Source organism: Erinaceus europaeus, chromosome 11 (genome assembly GCF_950295315.1).
Source record: "Erinaceus europaeus chromosome 11, mEriEur2.1, whole genome shotgun sequence".
Taxonomy (NCBI): Eukaryota; Metazoa; Chordata; class Mammalia; order Eulipotyphla; family Erinaceidae; genus Erinaceus; species Erinaceus europaeus.
The window spans coordinates 19,178,857-19,203,274 of NC_080172.1; the positions used below are offsets into that span (position 1 = coordinate 19,178,857).

Below are 24,418 nucleotides of genomic sequence, written 5' to 3' on the forward strand. Positions count from 1 at the left end.
GTTTAGTCTCATTCTTTTAAAAATATTTTTTATTTATCTTACTTTAATGAGAGAGAGAAAGAGAGAAGGAGAGAGAGGAGAGAGAGAGAGGCACCAGAGCATTGCTCAACCCTAGTTTAGTGGTACCAGTTATTCAATATGGGACTTCAGAACCTCAGGCATAAAAGTATTTTGCATAACAATTATGCTAATTCCTTCTGCATTCCATAAAGAATTTTGGTTCATACTCCCAGAGAGGGAGAAATTTTAGAGGAATATGACCAGAGGGATCTGAATTTCAATTTTATCAGTACCCAGAGAGAGAAGAAATGAGGAAGGACATTTGGAAGTAATAATAGGTGTAGGTGTGACTTAGAAAGGAAGAGAAGATGGAACCATGAGAAAAAAATGGGAAAATATATAAATATAGACAGATAGTTATAGATGTAACAGTTAACACATATCTTCAACCCTACAATAGTGAAAACTACAATAGTGAGAACTATTGTAGTTTCCAACAGAGAAAATGTGGATACAGAATTCTTGGAAGGGAGGAATGGTGTGAAATTACACCCATTATAATTTTGTAAATCAATATTAAGTCATTAATAAATTTAAAATATCAATTATGCTATCTTTTCAGCACAAAATTTATTTATTTGTTTAATTATGAGAGAGAGAGAGAGAACCACAGCATCACTCTGACACATATATTGCCTTGAACTTTAGAATCATGCTTGAAGAAGCCAATGGTCTGCTCATTGTGCCATCTGCCAGGCTATTTATTCTCTTTCATAATGGAGAGATTTATATAGTGGTAAGAAACTTAACATACAGGCAGGTAATATTACTTTCTAAACTAAGGATATTATATCAAGAGTGTCTTGTATCAGGCATTTTTGATCCATTACTGATTGGATGTTTCTTCCTGAAATAAACTCATCTTGAACAGTTTTCTGTATGCTTAATTATTAAAAAGCAAATAGAGGTAGGTTGTATAGTTGAAATATAGTATATACTTATATAATTAAATTATATACAATGGGAATAAAACATATTTGGCTTGAGACTTTTTAGTAAATTTGTCATAAGCTTAAGAGTAAAAATTTAAACAACAACATTTTAACACCCATACATAACTAATTTTATCTGGTGATTTTACCCTTGATAACTCGCGAGTACTAAGGACTTCTACTATATTTTACATATAATGTGCTCAACAGAGTTATATAGAGTTAAAATAATATATATGTAATCTTCTAACGTATCTTTTAAATAACACCCATAAATCTAGGGCTGTATTTATCAGTGTCCTTACATATGATGACAGAAATCAAGGGTCTCTGTTATTAAAATTTTAAAGTGCTATAATTTCATAAAAGATGCAATTCAGGTACTTCTTCCATTAAGTTACTCTATTATCAGGGTCACTCAAATATATATATATTTCTTGTGTTTTTAAAAGTTTTTTAAGTTAATTTTTTAAAGGACATTTTGTCTCTGTTATATAGATGTACTTGGCACACTCCAACTGTATATAATAAAACTTGCAGTGGACAAGCACATTTCTGTATAACTACCTTTTCATTCTCTTTCTCCGAATAGACCCAAGGAAAATACCAAGAAAAATAAATTCAAATCTCTGTATAAAATATACCATCATGACACTCTCAAGCTGGAAATCACAGGAAACAATAAAAATGCAGGCAGCCTACAGATAATGAGGTCAGAAATACAAATAAATTTACTTTTAATGAAGACTGGAGGCACAGTAATCAAAGTGTTAAAATTCATTTCATGCATATCTCATTTGCTTCTTAGCTGATATTTACCACACAATTCTGTGAGAAAGTAGAGGCCTAAGATGCTCCAGATAAATGGCTCAATTAATTGTACAGAGGTAGACCTCTTTGAGCTGAGCCAGAGCTGTGAGCTCTTTATTAAAAGCACTATTCTGTAGCCTATAACCTTGTTCCTTGACTCCTCTCTGGTTTCCAATTTAAACAAGTCCCCATGCGGCTTGCTCTAAAGGGCTTTGTCTCCCTGTCATTGTTAAGAGAGCTGAGGCATCCTGGAAGTGTGAAATCAGACCTCATGAGTTGAACGGTTCCCCAGGGAACGCTGGACTGCGCAGAAGGTCAAAGTCATGGGCCGGACCATCTAAAAGTGTCTGATCGCCGGTCTGTGACACAGCAAGTTGGGCGGGGGAGCTGGGGGGGGCGGGTGGTGGACTGAGGGTGTAGACTGAAGATGACTGAAATTGAACACATCTTAATTAAAGCCCACAGACAGCAAAACAAAATGTTTTCTAGGCAGCCTGTCAAATGGGGCTTAAATTTAGCTCTGCTAATGAATCTGAGCTGCTAACTGTTATTCCTTAAGATAATAAGACTCTCACGGAAGCTGATAAAAAAACTGTAGCATGTCTTTTTTTTTTTCTGCTGTTTTGTTACTTAAATATTTTTCAACAATGAAGACAGCTTTCCTAAAGAAAAACATGGGGAATGTCTATGCAAATAAAGGGGTAGTAAATAGCTCTCTTAAAAACTTGTAGCTTCCCAGACTGTTTACCTGGTGAGCTGCAAGCCTGTGTAGCCTTATTTAAGAAAAGGATGTAGTCACTTAATGGAACAATTTCAGTGACAGATTATGTTAATTGTAAAATTCTTCCTCTTTCTCTCTTTTTCTCACTCTCTATTGTTTCCAGAAAAAGATGGTGCATTAATTTGAAAGATCAATTCACCTAGGGCCTGGAAAGTCTTAAGTTAGTGTACCTTATAATACAGTGAAAAGATAGGACATCTTTTGAAAGGGTTTCACAATGTTCCCATATCACTGTGTCTGAAATTGAGTGGCTGATGTCCCTGAAGAGGCTATGACCCTTCCACTGGAACTAGAGGAAAAATAGGAAAGTAAAGGGGTGGAGGTGAGGAGAAGAACCCTTTCTTCTATTAGAACTTGAAAGAACCAACAGGCCAGGTCTAAATACTCTACAAAGAAAGCCTTACTCAATCTAGAAGGCTTTAAATATTCTCTTGAAAGCAAAAATTGAAATTAGGTCTTGTTCAAGGAAAATATTAACTAGAAAAGACAATTTCTAATGTGAGCTGTTTATTACAACTAAAAAAAAAAAATCCCCTCCCCATTAGCTGTTTTCTTTTCACAAAATGCCCTGTTTTAAGGAGTATTCGATTTAGCTGTAGGAAAATCATCTCCAGTGAAAGCTGGGCCAGCTAGCCAGTCTCTTGGTTTTACTTTGATAGTACATAGTGACATTAACCTTTTCACTGGTTGGCTGAAAGGTAAGTGAATTGTACTGAGCAGCATTTTTCAGTTATTCAAACTTTTTCTTTCAGGAAGACTTTTGCTGACCAACTTTTAAAATTTAGAGGGCCACTTTCTCAGACTGTGAAAGGCTGCCCACAATTTGACAGAAATTTCAGTCCACTTTTGCTCCTTGCTCAATGCATGTGTATGTGTGGGAGTTGTAAAATGAAGCCTTAACCACCAGAGTTAATCTCTTTTTAAAATCTGTATTAACTTTAATGATTTGGAGTACACTGTCCAACACTGGGCTATTGAGACTGAAGAAAAAAAAAACTACCCTTGACTATCAACAGTTTATTAGGGGCTTAACTGAAGTGACCTGCTGTAGTAGTGTTCAGTTGAACAAGGCTATAGGCATTTTTGGGGAGGGGGAGGGAGTGGGGGAGAGGGAAAGAATTGAGGGTTTCATTAAAAAGTAATTTGTGCTTTATACTTACTCATTCAAATAGACTCAATTGCTCTTTATTCACACAGAGTTAATACAGTATCACGTTTCTCAGTGAATGTGTTGCAACAAAAGAAAAAATTTTACATTTTTGGAAGGAAAAAATTCTTGGCAATTTAAGAAAGATTGAAGGCTACTTAAAATACGATAGAAAATTTATCTCCTGTGTGAATGTTAAATAACCATTAAAACTTTTTTTTTTTTTTTGCTTAAACTATGAAATTTTAAGCTGATATTCTGAAATGTCTTAGGAACAAAAATGGTCAAATATGACTGTCCTTCTAGACTTGTCTAATAAGCCCAAAGAAGAACTGTTCTGAAGACAGCCAAGTGTCTGAAAATAACAACCTCATTTATCTCAGGTCAGAAAATATTCTTTACCTAACACAAAACTTCTTTGTACTAATAGATCTTTATTTTCCACCCACAACACTCTTAAATGGATACAAATTTGAGAATGTAAAGACTCCCATTTACTCAACTCACCACTCCCAACCTCCCCCTTTTTGGGGGACCTATTGCTTAAAATTGTACAGAACCTATGATTACCCACTAAAGTGTACAGCATACTTTTAAAAAATTCTCCTTCCTCAAGCTCTCACTATTTGCAGATGATATGATAGTATACATAGAAAGACCTAAAGAATCCAGTAGAAAATTACTGGAAGTTGTTAGGCAATATAGCAAGGTATCAGGCTACAAAATCAATGTACAAAAATCAGTGGCATTTCTTTATGCAAACACTAAATCTGAAGAAGAAGACATCCAGAAATCACTCCCATTTACTGTTTCAGCAAAATCAATCAAATACCTAGGAATAAAGTTGACCAAAGAAGTGAAAGACTTGTATACTGAAAACTATGAGTCGCTACTCATGGAGATAGAAACTGATACCAAGAAATGGAAAGATATCCCATGCTCATGGATTGGAAGAATAAATATCATCAAAATGAATATTCTCCCCAGAGCCATATACAAATTTAATGCAATACCCATCAAAGTTCCACCAGGCTTCTTTAAGAGAATAGAACAAACACTACAATCATTTATCTGGAACCTGAAAACACCTAGGATTGCCAAAACCATCTTAAGGAAAAGAAACAGAAATGGAGGCATCACACTCCCAGACCTTAAACTATATTATAAAGCCATCATCATCAAAACAGCATGGTACAGGAACAAAAATAGGCATACAGACCAGTGGAACAGAATTGAAAGCCCAGAAGTAAATCCCAACACCTATGGGCATCTAATCTTTGATAAGGGGGCCCAAAGGATTAAATGGAAAAAGGAGGCTCTCTTCAATAAATGGTGCTGGGAAAACTGGGTTGAAACATGCAGAAGAATGAAATTGAACCACTTTATCTCACCAGAAACAAAAATCAACTCCAAATGGATCAAAGACCTAGATGTCAGACCAGAAACAATCAAATACTTAGAGGAAAACATTGGTAAAACACTTTCCCACATACACCTCAAGGACATCTTTGATGAATCAAACCCAATTGCAAGGAAGACCAAAGCAGAAACAAACCAATGGGACTACATCAAATTGAAAAGCTTCTGCACATCCAAAGAAACTATTAAACAAACAGAGAGACCCCTCACAGAATGGGAGAAGATCTTCACATGCCAGACATCAGACAAGAAACTAATCACCAAAATATATAAAGAGCTCAGCAAACTTAGCACCAAAAAAGCAAATGACCCCATCCAAAAATGGGCAGAGGAAATGAACAAAACATTCACCATAGAGGAGATCCAAAAGGCTAACAAACATATGAAAAACTGCTCTAGGTCACTGATTATCAGAGAAATGCAAATCAAGACAACACTAAGATACCACCTCACTCCTGTAAGAATGGCATACATCAAAAAGGACAGCAGCAACAAATGCTGGAGAGGATGTGGGGACAGAGGAAGCCTTTTACATTGCTGGTGGGAATGTAAATTGGTACAGCCTCTGTGGAGAGCAGTCTGGAAAACTCTCAGAAGGCTAGACATGGACCTTCCATATGACCCAATAATTCCTCTCCTGGGGTTATACCCCAAGGACTCCATAACACCCAACCAAAAAGAGGTGTGTACTCCTATGTTCATAGCAGCACAATTCATAATAGCTAAAACCTGGAAGCAACCCAGGTGCCCAACACCAGATGAGTGGCTGAGAAAGCTGTGGTATATATACACAATGGAATACTATGCAGCTATCAAGAACAATGAACCCACCTTCTCTGACCCATCTTGGACAGAGCTAGAAGGAATTATGTTAAGTGAACTAAGTCAGAAAGATAAAGATGAGTATGGGATGATCCCACTCATCAACAGAAGCTGACTAAGAAGATCTGAAAGGGAAACTAAAAGCAGGACCTGATCAAATTGTAAGTAGGGCACCAAAGTAAAAACCCAGTGGTGAGGGGTAGGCATGTAGCTTCCTGGGCCAGTGGGGGGTGGGAGTGGGTGGGAGGGATGGGTCACAGTCCTTTGGTGGTGGGAATGGTGTTTATGTACACTCCTAGCAAAATGTAGACATATAAATCAGGAGCTAATTAATATGAGAGGGGGAAATCAATTGTATGTCTCAAAGTTTCTCAAAAGACAAACTGAATCTTTTTAATATATAGGCTATGTATTTGATTTGCGGACTCTCTCAAAAGCCTAGACCAAGTAGATTAGAAGCTTCCAATAGCACAGCTATATACAAGATACTGGGTACTGTCCAGCAAACCATAACAAAGGGACTTTTCAAAGTTAACCCAATTAACAAATAATGTGATGATATTAACTATTGATTGTCTTTTTGAACCCTAAGACAGCAGGAACCTCACATCTTCACTATAGAGCCCCTACTTCCCCCAGTCCTGGAACCCTTGGATAGGGCCCACTTTCCCGTATGCATCTCCCAATCCAAACCAAATAACATTGCATCTGCCGATCACAACCTAACCAAAGCAACGATTGCTACCTCAACATGCTTCACCTCAGAATGTATCCAGAGATTTCACGTGTGGAATGACAACCCTTCAGCTTCATTACTCGGGTGAGACCTTTCCTTTAATAGTACACTCTAATTTCATCTCAGGTAGTTCACTTTCCAACAAAGTCCCATAACCTAGATATACACCAGTTTCTGTGAGAGAGAGCTTATGTGCACACGTATCCATAAACTACTGCAAAATATATACCTGAAAGCAGGATTACACTAGAGTTTGCAGTGAGTACCTCCCTAACACTTCCTCTCCACTATTCCAAGCTTGGGATCCATGATTGCTCAACAAATTGTTTGGCTTCATATGTTAACTCTCTTTTCAATCACCAGGTTCCAGATGCCACCAGGATGCTGGCTAGGCTTCCCTGGATTGAAGACCCCACCAATATGTCCTGGAGCTCAGCTTCCCCAGAGACACACCCTACTAGGGAAAGAGAGAGGCAGACTGGGGGTATGGACCGACCAGTCAACGCCCATGTTCATCGGGGAAGCAATTACAGAAGCCAGACCTTCTACCTTCTGCAACCCTCAACGACCCTGGGTCCATGCTCCCAGAGGGATAGAGAATGGGAAAGCTACCATGGGAGGGGGTGGGTTATGGGGATTGGGTGTTGGGAATTGTGTGGAGTTGTACCCCTCCTACCTTATGCTTTTGTTCACTAATCCTTTCTTAAATAAAAATTTAAAAAAAAAATTCTCCTTCCAACAAGTAAGAGACAATAAATACAAAGAGAGATCCTGCAAGTTAGCTCATCTGGGTATTGTGCCGCCTTTATCATTAGCAAGACACAGGCCCGAGCCTGGCCCCTACTGTATGCATGTATGGTCATGTGGTATCTCTCCTTCCATATCTCCCTTTTCTTTGTCTCTCTCTTTCTACTTGAAAAGCCAGTTTGGAGCAGTGAAACCCCAGGGATAACAAAAACAAAAACAAAAAAGAAACCAATTTTCATCCCCAGTCTAATAGCAAAGAAGTGGAAGAGTTTGCACGCGCACACACACACACACACACACACACACACACACACACACACACACACACCCTTTTGCAGAAATAGTTCTGGGGAACAAACAGGGGTTCACAAATGTAAGTCCTATGTTCTAAAGTCACCTTCTAGGCCATATGATTCTTTTTTTCCCCAATTCATTGTAAATTCAGACTTTTTAACAAATACATGGTTTTTGGTTTCTGCCACTAACAAAGAATGCCACTAGGAACAAAACAGGTTCAAGAATGAACTAACTAGGAATAGCTCAATGTTGCTTCTGATCAATTCAGAACACATCAGATTATAAGGTGAGTGTGTAATGAGGAATTATAAAATTTATATACCTTAAACTGGAGAGAAAAATGGGAGAGTCTATTATTTACCATTCCCAAATTAAAGTTCATTTTACCAAATCAAAATTATACCCCATTGCATCCCTAGAGAAAGGCCTACTGTTATTCACACTAATGTATATAGAACCATTATTAAAGAAAGGGTTTTTTTCCCCCCAACTTTAAGAGAACATCCACTTTCACTTCCATAGTGGCATACAGACCAACTTGGCTAACATGGTTTGTATATTTATGACATTTCAAAAGTAATAGCAGCTTCTCTCCAAGAGAGACAAACATTTATTTGCACTCAACTTGTTTAATGGTCAGGTATGTAAATAAATGGGTCTTGATTTTTTCTATTAGAAATTTGTGTGTACACTATTTCAGTGATGCCTATCACGAAAGCATTTTCTGAGATATTGATGATTGTTGATTTAGTGTTTGTTTACAATATTAATAGAGATTAGGAATATGGTTTTGCATACAAACACACACTCACACTCGTGCATGTACACGCTCAAATGTATCACAAGTTTTTATGATAACTGGATCCCCATATAGGCCCTCTCACTTCCCCTGCCCTCTTCTTCTGATAGCCATCAGTTTTCACATAACTGAAATACTGATAATTTTAGGCTTTTCTTCCTTTCCTCAGATGTTTTTAAAACAGCACTAGGTTTTGCCCTAGCCTATGGAAATTCCAAAGAAAAGGAAAGGTGTCTCTCATGAGGGAAAATGTCACGGCTATGAATGCATGAATCCACCTGCTGCTTGGAGTCAGAGGCCAGGTGTAACCTCTGTTATGTGAAAGCAATGCTAGAGTTTTATTCCAGTCTTTAAGTTCATGTCCAAAGTGAATAACAAGAACAGCCGGTCAATCATTTACTGTTGATTCTGTTCTAATAATAAATTCACCATAATAAGAAGGCCATTGTTGTGTTTGGATTAATTTGACTGTAACTATACCAAAAATAAAAATGAATAAATGAATCATTCACTAATTGGTTAGCAAAGAATACAAGTCAGCAGAGATGAAAAAAAAAAAAAAAAAGCAAACTGTCCTCTCTTCCACTATTTTCAGATATGACTATTTTTGAAAGAATGTTTGACAGTTATTATCTTCACTGCTACAAATGGATTGATGATCATCTCTTTATAGAAACTGTAAATTCTCCCCAGTTTTTTTTAAAAATCATACAACAGTCACTTGATGCTTTGCAAATATTTAAATTTTGAAAATATTGCCAATTTGGGGGCAAACATCTGCTATTTGGGCTTTAAGGCATGTGATCTTTTAATTTGCTTTCTTTTTTATTCTTTTCAGTGAATTAAAGAAAAGCACCAGCTATCATGTAATAAATTTGGAAGTTCTTGGACAGTATGAAAAGTACATTTCTTCCTTTTAAATAAGTCAATTATTGCTTTATGGTCAACTTGCTGAACATTCACAATGTTAAGTTCATTTTCACAATAAGTATGTACTTTCTTTCAATAGTAGTGAAATTTGTACCCCAAAATGGTCACTGGTCCTATTCATTATCCATTGTCAGATGATCAATTTAGGGATTGATACTGAATCCTACTGAAAGTAAATGATAAATTAATGTCCATAAAGTTGCAAGTCTGAAATCATCATTTAATTTCAGAAATTAATAAGATAATAGAAGTAATATCCAAATCAGGAAACTTTAAGAGACAAGGTTAATCTTGGTGTTTTCACCAGCCTATTTTAGTTCCAAAATTAAGAATTATCTAGATAGTTTCAATTCAGCCCTGGGACGTACTAAGGAAGATGGGCAACCAAAGAAATATATTAGCAACATAAATACCCAGCGTTCATTCCAACTAGTTCAATTTTACATGTCTACATTTTTTTTCAGGAAATCTATGCCACAGGTTTTATGTATGTTGGAATTATAAAAATTGATACTATAGGGAGTCGGGCAGTAGCACAGTGGGTTAAGCATAGGTGGTGCTAAGTGCAAGGACCAGCAGAAGGATTCCGGTTCAAGCCCCCGGATCCCTCACCTGCAGGGGAGTCGCTTCACAAGCAGTGAAGCAGGTCTGCAGGTGTCTTATCTTTCTCTCCCCCTCTCTGTCGTCCCCTTGTCTCTTCATTTCTCTCTGTCCTATCCAGCAACAATGACATCAGTAATAACAATAACTACAACAATAAAAAATAAAAGAACAAGGGCAACAAAAGGGAATAAATATTTAAAAAATTGATACTATAATATCATCTAAGGAAAGATGATACTGTGTAAGAGAAGATAGGACACTTTACTCCAGATGCCTAAATAATAAAAGCTAGGAGAATTATTCTCACTCCTTTGAGTAAATCATGGGGAAGACAACAATCCAAATGTGATTTTGATATTTATTGTTTAATTTTAATACAGTCCAATTTTAAATTCAAGAAGATAGAGTACACCTCTTGTCATACACAAAGACCCAGGTCCCTTGGCCCAACCTGCAAGGGGGAAGCTTCATGAGTAATGGAACTGTTTGTATATGGCCCCCTTCCTTATCTGTCTGTCTGTCTGTCTGTCTGTCTGTCTATCTATCTATCTCTCAGAAATTGGCTCCCATGAATGGTAGGGGTCAAATGAGTAGCATGCTAACAATAAACTTGGTGGGAAAAAATTTAGAAAGACAGACAATATAAAAGTCAAGTAACTGACAAACTTGTTAGATTCATTCTAAAACCTTTAGAATTATACTATTTACTTTGATGCTCTGTGCAGGTTAAATGAAGCATTCACTCATTAAAGAGTGTAGACTTTACATGATGCTTTATGTGTGTGCATATATACACATACGCTATATATTAGTGTGCATACATATATACATACACATATATGTTGTCTATATAAGTGTGATGGGAGAATTGCTCTCCTTCCTTTCTTCCTTCCTGCTTTACTCCGTATTTTTTCCTTCTTAAAATATTTATTTATTCATTTATTTTTATTTACAACAGCACTGCTTAGCTCTTGCTTATGAATGTTCAATGCTGGGGACTGAATCTAAAATCATTGGTACATGAGGCATGAAGGTCTTTTTTGCATAGCCACTATGCTATCTCCCCAGCCCCTTGCATTGTTTCTTACCTGTGACATCAGCAGCCATTAACCCTTCTGCTCTGATCACTTTTACTTGGAGAAATCCCACATCTTTCAGGTTGTGAAATATCCTCAAAGGACTCTGAAAGATCCCAACATCAGTATTATGGAAGGAACTACAGGTTCTCAAAAATATGCTTAAAGAAATATAAAAGGTACTTTATGTTTATTTGATTCAGGTTATCTTTCCAAGTCATTATTGTGTGAATACACAGGTATATTTGTGCTAATAATTATTGCTATGTAAGTAGTTCATTTGGTGGAAAAAATCCAATACCACATTTTTTAGTCATATATAATAATCACTATACATTATAGAAAAGACTATGACTGCTTTTTTCAATGTTCTGACAAGGAATCCCAGGAATCTTTCATCTATGGGCATGCTCTTTGAAGACTTATGATTCCTAATGTTGAGTCCTAAGTCACTGAGTATATAACACTGTCCAGACTTTGAGAGTAAGAAAGTTAGCATTCAATGACTTTTTCCTAATATTTGCTTGTTGAGCTTTGTAATTGTAGGTGCTTAATGACTCTTAAATTATTGAAATATAATCTTCTAATATTTAATTCAAAATACACAGGTCAAAACCACATATTAGCAAATAAATCAAATTGATCAGTATGAGTAAATTCAAAAGTGATAAAATTTCTTTCCATAAACTAGTGATTTTTTTTGTCATTCTAGTATGCATTGAAGTAAAAGTACAGACTTTTTTCTTAGAATAATTAGATAGAAACAACCAAAACTACTGAACTAAACATTTAATAATTAAATATCAATACCATCATTAGAAGTCAATTAATGAGAGAAATACTTAGAGGGTAAAATGAAACAACGGATCATTTTATACTTCACAGCACTTTTCTCAACACATGACCAGTATCTCTATTCCGAAAATCAAAAGTGTTTTTTTTTTTTTATCTTAACTTTAAAAGGTTTTAAAACTAGGGAGCGTAAAAAATTTCATATCATGAAGTTATCTATTGAAATGTTATTACAGTAAAAAGATATTTGCCCTTATATGAAGAGTATGAGGATACAGACAAGCCAAAGCTTATTAAGCTACTGACTTTATCCCTTATGACTACCCATTGTCTGCACTAAAGTTATAACCTTGGCAACTGAGAGGAGGAAATGCAGAGATAGGTATGTATAATCACACACTCTGACTTTTAAAATAGAATATTTAGCACAAAGACTATCTCTTAATCTTTGATTGTTTGTAAATAGTTATTTCTCACCAAAAATCTGTTTAAACAGCCCAGATGACTAGGCTCAGCAAAAATGTACTTCTCCCTCCATTTGAGTGCCTATACATTAAGAATTTCACAGTGGGTATTTCAGACAGCAGATATAATTTAGAGTTTGTAGGCATGTTGAAGTCATCTCTTTTTCTTGATATCTTACCCACTGCTATAAAAAAGGGTACATTTCCTATCCAAATAATGGTGGGAAACCTCTTATCAAAAGGTTCCTAATCCTTTAATTTTTCAGGGATGATTTCATCCAAGTTTCATTGAAACTAAAACAAATATCATCTGTGCTCATGTCTGAATGTCATTTCATACTGGTCACCTCACGGTGCAGACATGCAGCTTTTGGAGTCTCCGCTCTGATGTGCACCTTTCCGTTTGAAGGGTAATTATCCCTTGATTTTCTTGGGTGAGCAAATACTTAGTAATTATTGAAAATTTCCACTCTTTAGGCCAGGTGTTATTATTTGCTACAGTATGAACTTAAAAAAAAGTGTAAAACTTCAATATATCAGCTTAAAAATTTTTAACTTGAAATAATGTTTCATCAAGAAGTAGTCCTGCCTTGTTATTTATGGTTATTTTCAAGGACCTCAAAACCTAGATGGTGTGTGAAGCCAGAAATTTCCATAGCAGAGGAATCTATGATTTGCTGTGAATCCTTTCAGCCCTCAATAGATGGGAAAAGATTGAAATGCTCTGGAGAGGAGTCCTCTTTATTTTTTTAATGAAAGGCTGTATAATATATTTTCTCTACGGCTGCAGCAGCTGTCAGGGAGAGCATCTCAGTTCAGCTCTATTACGGGAGAGGCAATACCCCATCCTGTAGCATCAAGATGCTCTGAGGGGCCAGGGCTGATTGACAGCTTGTCACCGTGACGTCTTATTCCATCTCTGTTATGGAGAAAATTAATGTCACACCACCAGTCTTATGACTTGCTGTCATCTTAGAACTGCTCACCTTTTATCAATGCTCTAAATAACATTTCAAGCCCATCGTCTCACGGTGGACAATCCGGTCAAGGGACATTAAATCAGATGACTGTGAAATGTCATAATAAAAATGGAATGCTAACAACTTCTTCTCTAAACTAGCTCCTCTGGTTTTTAAACTGTGACAAGGGGAGCAAGGGTTCAGCATACCCGTTCTGAAAAGGTCATACAATCTCTCTTGGTCTACTACCCATTACTAACCGCCCCCTATTGACCTTCCCTGTTTGCCTCCCCCGCGCCCCCCAAAAAGAAGGGGGTGGAAAAAAGAAGAAAAGAAAAATGGAATTAGCTATCTTTTAGAACGTGGTGATAAAATAATGGCTCATACAGTAGTGTCTGTTTAATGTGTGGGGCTTCAGTGCTCTGCAATGAACAGCTGAACAACAGCAGTGGAGAGCTTGTTCAGGGCTGTTTCAGGAGAATAAGGCTATTCACTTACTTTCTTCACCTCAACCAATGCCAAATACAATTCTTAAGTTTAACCTAAACTTAAAAAAAATACACATGATCTTCCTTATAAACATATAATCTCCTTCATATGTTTCTTCAAATCCAGTTCTATTTCAAAAATGAGACAGCATACATGCATGTCATAATCCACATAATAGAAAGAAAATAGAAAGAAGACAAAAAAAAAATCAAGCCTTTGCCTTTGTATTGCTCTGAGTAATTATAACACATGAGCTACACTGTATACAGAGCTTCTCAGCAAGTATGTCTCCAGCGGGAGAAACAAGCCTATGCTTGAAATTCAGGGTTAAAAAATAGTACACGGCATACTTCTTAGTCTAAGTACAATACGATCTGAGGATGTTTGGATATCAATATAATATTTCACTGAAATCACTAACATCTGAAATAAAGTGTGGAGAACAAATTATTCAAATACTAAGCAGAATTATCTATTTTAAAGAAGTCAATCCAGCAAGAATAAAAAAAAAATCAATAATACTTGGATTATTCCTAATTACCTAGCTTGCAGTATCATTCTAACATATTGGATCATGTCACAATATTAATCCACCAAATGTAGTAGTATAATACCTAGAATAATTGTATTAATATACCAATTAATTCCTTTAAAATTGTTTTCATTCATGAAGCTCAGTTATGGCAACAGCAGAGTAAGTTTTAGCAGGTACCAAAATGTGAAATAATCACTGTAATTGCAAGTGTGTATTAGAAGATGCCACCCAATACCTTAGACTCTTAGGTGGCTTAAAAACATATGCTATTTAGCCTTGCTGAGTCACCTCTTTTAAACTGTTTATGATAACGCCCTTGGTGGATGAGTTGTACAAGCATTAGCAGACAGCTGATTCAGTGAAGATAGCCAGAATAAATTTGCTGAAGCGCACATCCTGCTAATCTGTTTGAAGAATACTGTAGAGCATTAGTACCAGCACTTCATGTTATCTGCACAGCCTGATAAGGTACATCTTTATTAAATTCAGTTATTGAAAGGATGTCAGTCAGCAAATGGGAATATTTTTAATTCTCAAAAAAAAAAAAAAAAGAAAGAAAAAGAAAATTAAGCGGTTCTTTGTTAGTCAGAGCTTGGTTTCAGGGCTGAGTGTCCAGAGGAGCCTTCCAAACACCTGGCAGCATTGTACAATACAAGCTTTGTAATTTTAAGTAGAAAAGCTCTTTTCCCAGCTTCATGGGTACTGAGGCATTCAGCTTTCCTAGCTTCCATTAAGAGAGAATGGTGGAGTAAGAGCTCCCCTCTCTGTTGATTCAACAGAACTACAGGGTGGGCAATGTGGAGTGTGAGAATGCTGGGAAACAGGTACCTTTGGTTGTGAATATTTTGGTTTTGTAAAAAGTAAGAAAGGAAGTTATTTTAGTCACTCCCAACTACCATGCCATCTTACATTGAGCCAAAAGTAAGGAGGCTTCCATTTAGTCATGTTTCATAGCCACTATTTTTAATTATAGAAACAAAGCGAGGCTATTTAAGCAGTTGAAAATATAAATTTACTTCTCTGGATACTTTCTACCTACCAAAATAACTAAAAAATGTCATTAAATCAATTTCAGACTTAAAAAAAAATTACTTATTTATTTATTCCCTTTTGTTGCCCTTGTTGTTTCATTGTTGTAGTTACTGATGTTATTGTTGTTGGATAGGACAGAGAGAAATGAAGAGAGGATGGGAAGAGAGAGACGGGGAGAGAAAGATAAACACCTGCAGACCTGCTTCACCGCCTGTGAAGCGACACCCCTGCAGGTGGGGAGCAGGGGTCCCGGACCGGGATCCTTGCGCCGGTCTCTGCACTTTGCGCCACTTGCACTTAACCCGCTAATTTCAGACTTTTAAAGACAAAGAAAGCTTAACTGCAACTACAAAAGTCAATGGGTTATTTTAAAGTTCTATTGTTTAAACTTGATTTTCATTCATGAGGACTTTCTCTGCGTGACCATTTAGCTGGATAATCAAATCAGAGAGAGTGGAATCTCAGAATCCAAAAGTCTTCCCTGAAATAGTCTAGAAAAGACCGGATGTCCAGATATCACTGGATAATGCAATTATTTCTGCAAAGATGCACGGCATCTGCATTTGCCCAGTTTTCTGTTACTGCTGCTTCACCCATAAGACATATTTCAAAAGTCCTTATGTTACTTGTGGTAAATTATTCACAACCTCATCTAGTCACATACTACTTTGAAGAATAACTGCTACATACGTACATATCTCTTTAATATCTCCTCTCGCTCCTTCTGGTCTTCCAGGGGGTTGACAGAGAGGTCAGAGATACTAACTGTGGCCGAAGCTGTCAGGGTGACGAGCAGTACCAGGTGTCCCTCACCTTCTTCCAGCTGTAACTCCAATTTATGTGTCTGTTCCCTACTAAGGACCGACAGGTCAACTTGGCACCTGAAACAAATGTTCAGAATTAGCAAATGATCTTCTGCCCCCACAGCTGACAGTGGAAGTGCAGGCTGCTCAAGGCTATGTCAGAAATGAATCAATACTATTTGGAATACTCCAGGTTTAATTGTTCATGTTGGCTCACTTTCTCCACAAAATTCAGGCCATAATTACCTTAATATCTAGTTGCTTATTCCCTGTAAGATACAAAACAATGCTCATCTGATTTGATTACAATTCACTGTCACCATATTTATAAACTGGTGAGGACTTCTCATTGCTAGATGATCTAAGCCAGTGGGGCATTGATTATAGAAAGGTGAGTATGAGCTGTCAATAGAGAAAAAGCTAAAAGCACATTGACAATGGGAGTTTCTCTTTATTCACACACATACACGCACACACACACGCACACGTTCTGAAGAAGTGAATAGAATGTGTATAGTGATGCCATAAGTTTTGCAATTTAAAAATAAAACGATCTATTCAGAATTGCATAAATTTAAATTAAAAAGACAAAAAAATTCCTAAACACAGTAGCTCCAATGCTTCTAGCAGAGTTAGTTGACTACGAGCAGTTTTGTAACATGGTAGGCAGCTCTCCTTTCTATACCACCGTCTTCAAGTCACACTTTGCGAACACCTCGGGAAAAATTTTCAGTTGAATTAGGAGCTAAAGATAAAATGGTGTCCACAAGGTCAGTAAACTGAGAGAAAGAAGGCAAATATGAACAAAGGCACTAAAAGTGGAAAAGCAAGTGTATTTTATTACTTAAATCATGTGTGAGAAAATTAAATGAGGGGGTGGGGTGGTGGTGTGCTTGGCTGAGCACACATGCTACAATGTGTAAGGACCCAGGTTCCAACCCCCAGTCCCCACCTGCATGGGGAAAGCTTTGGGAGTGGTGAGGCAAGGCTGCACATGTCTCTCTGTCTTTCTCCTTCTCTATCATCCTGTCCCCTCTTGACTTCTGGCTGTTTCTATCCAATAAATAAATAAATACAAAAACACACACGGGGAGAGGGAGAGAGACAGAGAGAGAGAGAGACACAAAGAGAGACAGAGAGAGAGAGAGGGCACTCACCAGGTAGGACATAAGCTTGTCACATTTCAGGCCCAAGTTTGAGCCCTGACACCACATAGAAAAACTATATCTGTATCTGTGAAATCTCTCCTCTCTATATTTGAATACAAATGTGGCTCAGGAGTGGTGAAATTGTGTACATATGAGGCACCAGCTCTGCAAACTAATAATAGGCTAATATAAAACTAAAATGAGGAACAGAGGGAGGGGCAAAGGAGAGGGAGAGGGAGAGGTGGAGGGGGAGAAAGAGACAGAGATGGAGAGGAAGAGAGATAGATAGATGAGAGAGAGAGAGAGAGAGAGAGAGCTACCAGAGAAACAACAGAACACCACTGTGGCAATACAATATTGGGGATCAAACCAGAAACCTCAGTCATAAGTCCTGTGTTCTATGAGCTATTTCCTTAGCCTCATACCGTATTTCTTACAGAGCAGAAATTAATTTTAGTTCATTTCATTTATTTGTTTTCTCTATATGCTTGAGTGAAATCAAGTGGTGTTTGTCTTTCTCCATCTGGCTAATTTCACTTAGCACACAACCCCTTAAATCTAGATCCGTCTGTAATGCTGAAAGTGGCAGAATCTCATCTGGTGATAGCTGAAGATTATCCCATGAACATTTATTGTTTTGTTCTTAAATTAGTCTCTCATGAACAGGGCCTCAGCATTTACAGTTGAGTTTAAATGTTTCTTTAGTGTGAATGATTTCAGTAACTGAACTAAAATTGGACATTTACCTTACATGTTTATCTGTAGAAAAATAACATTAAAGAGAACTGACCAAAATAACTCATCTGGATAGTGATCTTGCTTTGCCAAGCACACAAAGCAGGTTCAAGTCTGGCCTCTAACACATTACAGGACAGCTTGGTGCTATAGTGTCTTTCCTTCTTTCTTAGTCTCTGTCTTTCTAATTAGAAATATCAACTTACCAGACCTTTCACCTTCTGTACTCCATAATGATCCTGGGTTAATACTCCCAGAGGGATAAAGGCTAGGAAAGCTTTCAAGAGACGGGATGGGATACAAAACTCTGGTAGTGGAAATTGTGTGGAATTGTGCCCCTCTTATCCTATGGTCTTGATGTTATTTTTATTATATATATATATATATATGGCAGATGACAACACCCATATGCAGCAGAGAAGCAATTACAGTAGCTAGACCTTCTACCTTCTACATCCCATAATGATCCTGGGTCCACGCTCCCAGAAGGATAAAGAATAGGAAAGCTTCCAGTGGAGGGGATGGGATGTGGAACTCTGGTGGTGGGAATTGTGTGGAATTGTACCCTTCTTATCCAACAGACTTGGTCATTATTAAATCAATAAAATAATTAAAAAATAAATAAGACATCAAGTTAGAGTGGTGCCTAGTGATAACAAAATTAATTAATTAATCAATTAAATAACATAAAAATGTCCAAGATAAAAAAAGGTAAGGAGAGGAATATAAATTCAAGATATGAAAAAGGAGAGAAAAGTTCTGATTAGTGAAAAATAATCCCTGTGTGCTAAATCTTAACTATTGAGAAAATGAAATTAAAATCTGTACAGTCTTCAAAACATTTTCCTGAGGCTAGGTTATATAGCAAATACCTCACTGTTTTTTGCAAACATCTACTTTAAAGTGCACTCATGCTGCTGCTTCATTACCTTCTAAAGGATGAAAAAGCAAGTCAAATATCTTGTCCAATATTTCAACTTTTAAGTGGAATGATATTCTTTTTTTTACTTATCTATTTTCCCTTTTGTTGTCCTTGTTGTTTAACATTGTTTTGGTTATTGATGTCGTTATTAGATAGGACAGAAAGAAATGGAGAGAGCAGGGGAAGACAGAGAGGGGTAGAGAAAGACAGACACCTGCAGACCTGCTTCACCGCTTGTGAAGCGACTCCCCTGCAGGTGGGGAGCCGGGGGCACGAACCGGGATCCTTAAACCGGTCCTTGAGCTTTGTGCCATGTGCGCTTAATCCGCTGCGCCACCGCCCAACTCCCTGGAATGATATTCTTATCAATAACACCTGGAACAAGTGAAGATTCAAAATTGTGTCACTGTCAAGTACCCGGCTCTCCACCTGCAGAGGGGTCACCTTACAAGCAGTGAAGCAGGTCTGCAGGTGTCTATCTTTCTCTCCCCCTCTCTGCCTTCTCCTCCTCTCTCAGTTTCTCTCTGTCCTATCAAACAACAACAGCAATAACAACAAGAGCAACAAAAAATGGGAAAAGATGGCCTCCAGGAACAGTGGATTCATGGTACAGGCACGGAGCCCCAGCAATAAACCTGGAGTCAAAAAAAAAAAAAAACCAAAACCAAAAAAACAGTGTCACCAGAGGACCCAGGTTTGAGTCCCGGGCACCACATGTGGACAACAAGAATGAAGCCAGGAAAGTGTTCATGAAAAGTGGAGTGAAGCCGTAGCAGTTCTCCTCTCCTTCACTTTCCCTCCCTATCTCTGTCAGAAGTTAAAAGGGGGGAAAAATGAGTCTACAAGAGCTGTGGAATCACACAGATAAAAGGGACTAGTGGTAAAAAAAAAATTGAGCAAAAATTGCTTTATTGTGAAATTTATTGTCTAGTTAAAAAATATGAATATGAGGGGCCAGCTGCAGCACCCAGTTAAGCACACACACACTACCATGTATAAGACCAGAATTTGAGATCTTTCTCCCCATCTGCAAGGGGAATGCTTCACAGGTGCTTAAGCAGTGCTGCAGGTGTCTCTCATTTTCTCTCCCTCTCTATCATCCCCTCTCGTCTCAGTTTCTTAATTTTTCTCTGTCCTATCACATAAAATAGAAAGGGGAGGGAGTAAGGTCACTGGGGACATTGGATCTATTTTCTATAGATCTTTGTGGAATCTGTGTATTCTGTAGTTTGTTGAATATGAATGAATTTTTTACTTGTAACAGGAGTACCATTCTAGAAAATTCATCAGGCAGTACAATTCAGATTGTACCACAGGTTGGATAAAGTTGAGACCAAGAAGGGCCTTTCATTAACTTTGATCATTTATTTCCAATTTCCACCTTTGCCTTATTCTTTTGTGGTACACTTTAGCAATTTTTTTGTCATTATAGAACTTTCACCTTCTGTGTTGAATTTTTCAGGTAGAGAGATGGAAAGATGCCACTTCATAGTGATGCAAAATTTTCTTATTAGATGATAAAATTAGCACCACTGATATCTGCACTAAGTGGATATCAGATCAAATTATTGCTAAAATTTGTTGAAGTAAAAGTCTGCTACCAATTTGCTGCTTTTAAGTAAATACATACAAACATATCCTTCTTATAATGTAGGTTATTGTAAAGGTTACACTGTGCTATGGTTTGAATGTATGTCCATTGCCATCTCCTCCAAATTCACAGGTCTCCAAATTCTAGTGTCCTGCTTTGTCTCAAATTCAACTCTGGTTGTGTCTTCCCAAGAGGATATTCCTTCTCTCCACTACCATAACATAAGGACAATGCTGCGGCTGCAAGAACTGTCCACCTAGAATTGGCAGATCTTTAACTTGCCCAGATGGGTTGTGCATTCTCTTTGGTTCCCACTATGCATCCAAGTTTAACTGTCACAAGCCTCCACTTTCTGGCTCCTGGGATCACTGTATTTGGATATAAAGTCACACTATGGTGTGTGGGGCCAAAGAAGCCACAGAAAACAGAGTATACATTGTTCCTCATGGAATGAATTTATATCCACCAGATAGGAGATGGGAAGGTGGCTTGGAATAAATGATGAGAAGAGTTCCCACAGCTTTTCTCATGCTTCACGTGCGATTCTTCACAGTCTCCACATTGCCAGGTAACTGGACTTGCTAAGCAACGGGCTATGTCTCTGAAACCCAGGGCACTGTAACATATCACCTTTCCTTGCTTTCTAGTCTCTCTGCCTCATCTGGTGTTTCTTCCCTCTCACCCTGCTAGGAGTCTCCCTCTAAAGTAAGCATCAGAATTTAATCATTGACTTTATCCCTGTTTCCTAGGGGATTAAGACTAAGGTAAAAACTACAGATAGAATTCAACCCCCTCAGTTACAAAATGTCTAATGTTCAAACCTGACCCCTGTCTCTATCCTTGGTCCCCATCACCATGGAGATATGCTTGGCAAGGCCACCATGCTCTCACTACCTCCCAGGGCTCATCTGCTACTCTGCATCAGGACAAGAAATTTGTGCTGCCTGAGACGATGTATCTCTATCACTTTGATTGGTTTTTAATTCTCATTTAAATAATCTGAGTTACTTTTCTATATATCCAGAGACAACTCTAGAGAAGACACCTACACCATCTAATACATATTTGGTGTTCTGTAATTATTAAATATGCTGGTTCAGATAGATAACCAAACAAAACCAAACCCCAGAGTAGCATAATGTCCCCATTCTACCATTTCTTTTTTTTATTTTTATTTAAGAAAGGATTAATTAACAAAACCATAGGGTAGGAGGGGTACAACTCCACACAATTCCCACCATCCAATCTCCATAACCCACCCCCTCCCCTGATAGCTTTCCCATTCTCTATCTCTCTGGGAGCATGGACCCAGGGTCATTGAGGGTTACAGAAGCCAGACCTTCTATCATTCTACCATTTCTATATTGGTGCTTTAGAAAGTGGTTCCATTTCTTTGCAATGCCATTCCTTCATTCCCTATTTTTAAAGTGAACTTGACTGCACTTATAATTTTTTTAGCTAAAAACAAAGAGGCAGACACACACACATGGGGAGAGGGAGATAGATATATAGATAGATAGATATAGACAGAGAGAACGACACTAAAGCTTGCTTCAGTGCAGTAGGTCCAACTTGAACTGAGTTAAGAAAATGGCAAAGTTAACCCAATTACCAAATAATGTGATGATAACATTAACTATCGATTGTCTTTTTGAACCCTAAGACAGTAGGAACCTCACATCTCCACTATAGAGCACCTACTTCCCCCAGTCCTGGAACCCTTGGATAGGGCCCACTTTCCCGTATGCCTCTCCCAATCCATACCAAATAATACTGCATCCACCGATCACAACCTAACCAATGCAACGATTGCCACCTCAACATGCTTCACCTCAGACTGTGTACAGAGACTTCACGTGTGGAATGACAACCCTTCAGCTTCATTACTCGGGTGAGACCTTTCCTTTAATAGTACACTCTAATTTCATCTCAGGTGGCTCACTTTCTAACAAAGTCCCATAACCTAGATATACACCAGTTTCTGTGAGAGAGAGCTTATGTGCACACGTACCCATAAACTACTGCAAAATATATACCTGAAAGCAGAAGTACACTAGAGTTTGCAGTGAGTACCTCCCTAACACTTCCTCTCCACTATTCCAAGCTTTGGGCCCATGATTGCTCAACAATTTGTTTGGCCTCGTATGTTAACTCTCTTTTCAATCACCAGGTTCCAGATGCCACCAGGATGCTGGCCAGGCTTCCCTGGATTTGAAGACCCCACCAATGTGTCCTGGAGCTCAGCTTCCCCAGAGACACACCCTACTAGGGAAAGAGAGGGGCAGACTGGGAGTATGGACCGACCAGTCAATGCCCATGTTCAGCGGGGAAACAATTACAGAAGCCAGACCTTCTACCTTCTGCAACCCTCAACAACCCTGGGTCCATGCTCCCAGAGGGCTAGAGAATGGGAAAGCTATCAGGGGAGGGGGTGGGTTATGGAGATTGGGTGGTGGGAATTGTGTGGAGTTGTACCCCTCCTACCTTATGGTTTTGTTAATTAATCCTTTCTTAAATAAAAAAAAAAAAGAAAAAAAAAAGAAAATGGCAAAGCAATGAGTGCATTGCTCACTCAAGTGAGTTGTTGACCTGGGAATTTGATTTTTATAGGTTACAGATTGGTATGCTACTTTAATCATTTGATTAAGAGGCTAATATTTTATAGTACATTTGTTGACACATGGCTACAATTTCTCATCTTCCCAAGATAGATTTCTACAAAATATTCTCACCCTCAACTTCGCTCCTTTTCCACCATCAAGCATTGGAAGCAACACCCTGCCTACCCTCTCCCTTACTTTTCCCCAGAGTCCTTTGCTTTCGTGCAGTATACCACACTCAACCCAAGTTTCACCTTGTGTTTTCCCTTTCTGTCTTTGTTCCTTAAGTCCCAGTGGGTCAAGCCTTTATTAGTCTGCAAACACTTATTTTCTAATGTTATTGTTTCTCATATCTATTTGGAGAATTACTACAGGTATTGCTTTAAAAAGTTGACTTGAGGATCCGTGGGCAGGGGTTCAGAACACCAATGCTTTAATAAAGTTCAGCTATTCATCATTACTGTAACATTAAGCAAATCACTTAATCTTCTTGTGTGCATCAATTTTTCTAATTTATCAAATGGAAATTTTATAAGAATGTGAAATTTTAAAAATTGACATAGGGTGAAGGAGATTCATAATGGCTATGCAAAGACTCTCATGCCTGAGGCTCCCAACTTCAATTTCCATACCACCATAAGCCAGAGCTGAGATCAGTGCTCTGGAAAAAAATAAATAAAAAGGAAGAAGAATTGATATTAAAAGTATTTTGAAAACTTGAAAGCATTATATAAGTATACTTATATTACTTTATCATTTGATATTGGAAAAATCTGAAAACTTAATATTCATACTTGACTCATTAACTGAGCTATCAGTGGAATAAAAAAGCAGATTAAAAAATAAAGACACTTTCAGAGTTATTAACTCCCATTCTACAAATGGGTAAATTGAGATTCAGTGAAATTAAGTGATAGTAAGAACTCAAGTCATATTTCCTGATGCTTCCTGACTTCTTTATTAAATCCTGAAGTTATTTGCACTAAAAAAAACACTATACATGGTACTGAGGAGATAGCATAATAATTATGCAGGAAAGCTGTCATGTAGGGGGGCCAGGTGATACCTGGTTAAGCACTCACATTACAGTCCACAAGGACCCAGGTTCAAGTCCTCTACCTGCAGGAGGGAAGCTTTATGAGTGGTGAGACAGAGTTTCAAGTGTCTCTCTGTCTCTCTCTCTATGGCC

General features: G+C 37.8%; 1 protein-coding gene across 1 annotated transcript in view; it reads right to left on the reverse strand.

Annotated features, from left to right (window-relative positions):
• The window catches only part of LOC103120922 (multiple C2 and transmembrane domain-containing protein 1), a 355,114-nt gene that overhangs the window by 22,499 nt on the left and 308,197 nt on the right, over positions 1-24,418 (reverse strand). The window contains exons 11-12 of the mRNA XM_060201181.1: positions 16,125-16,311; positions 11,172-11,265 (exon numbers count right to left, since the gene is read on the reverse strand). Of these exons, the coding sequence (XP_060057164.1) occupies positions 11,172-11,265; positions 16,125-16,311 (281 nt within the window). The remainder of the gene's footprint in view (positions 1-11,171; positions 11,266-16,124; positions 16,312-24,418) is intronic.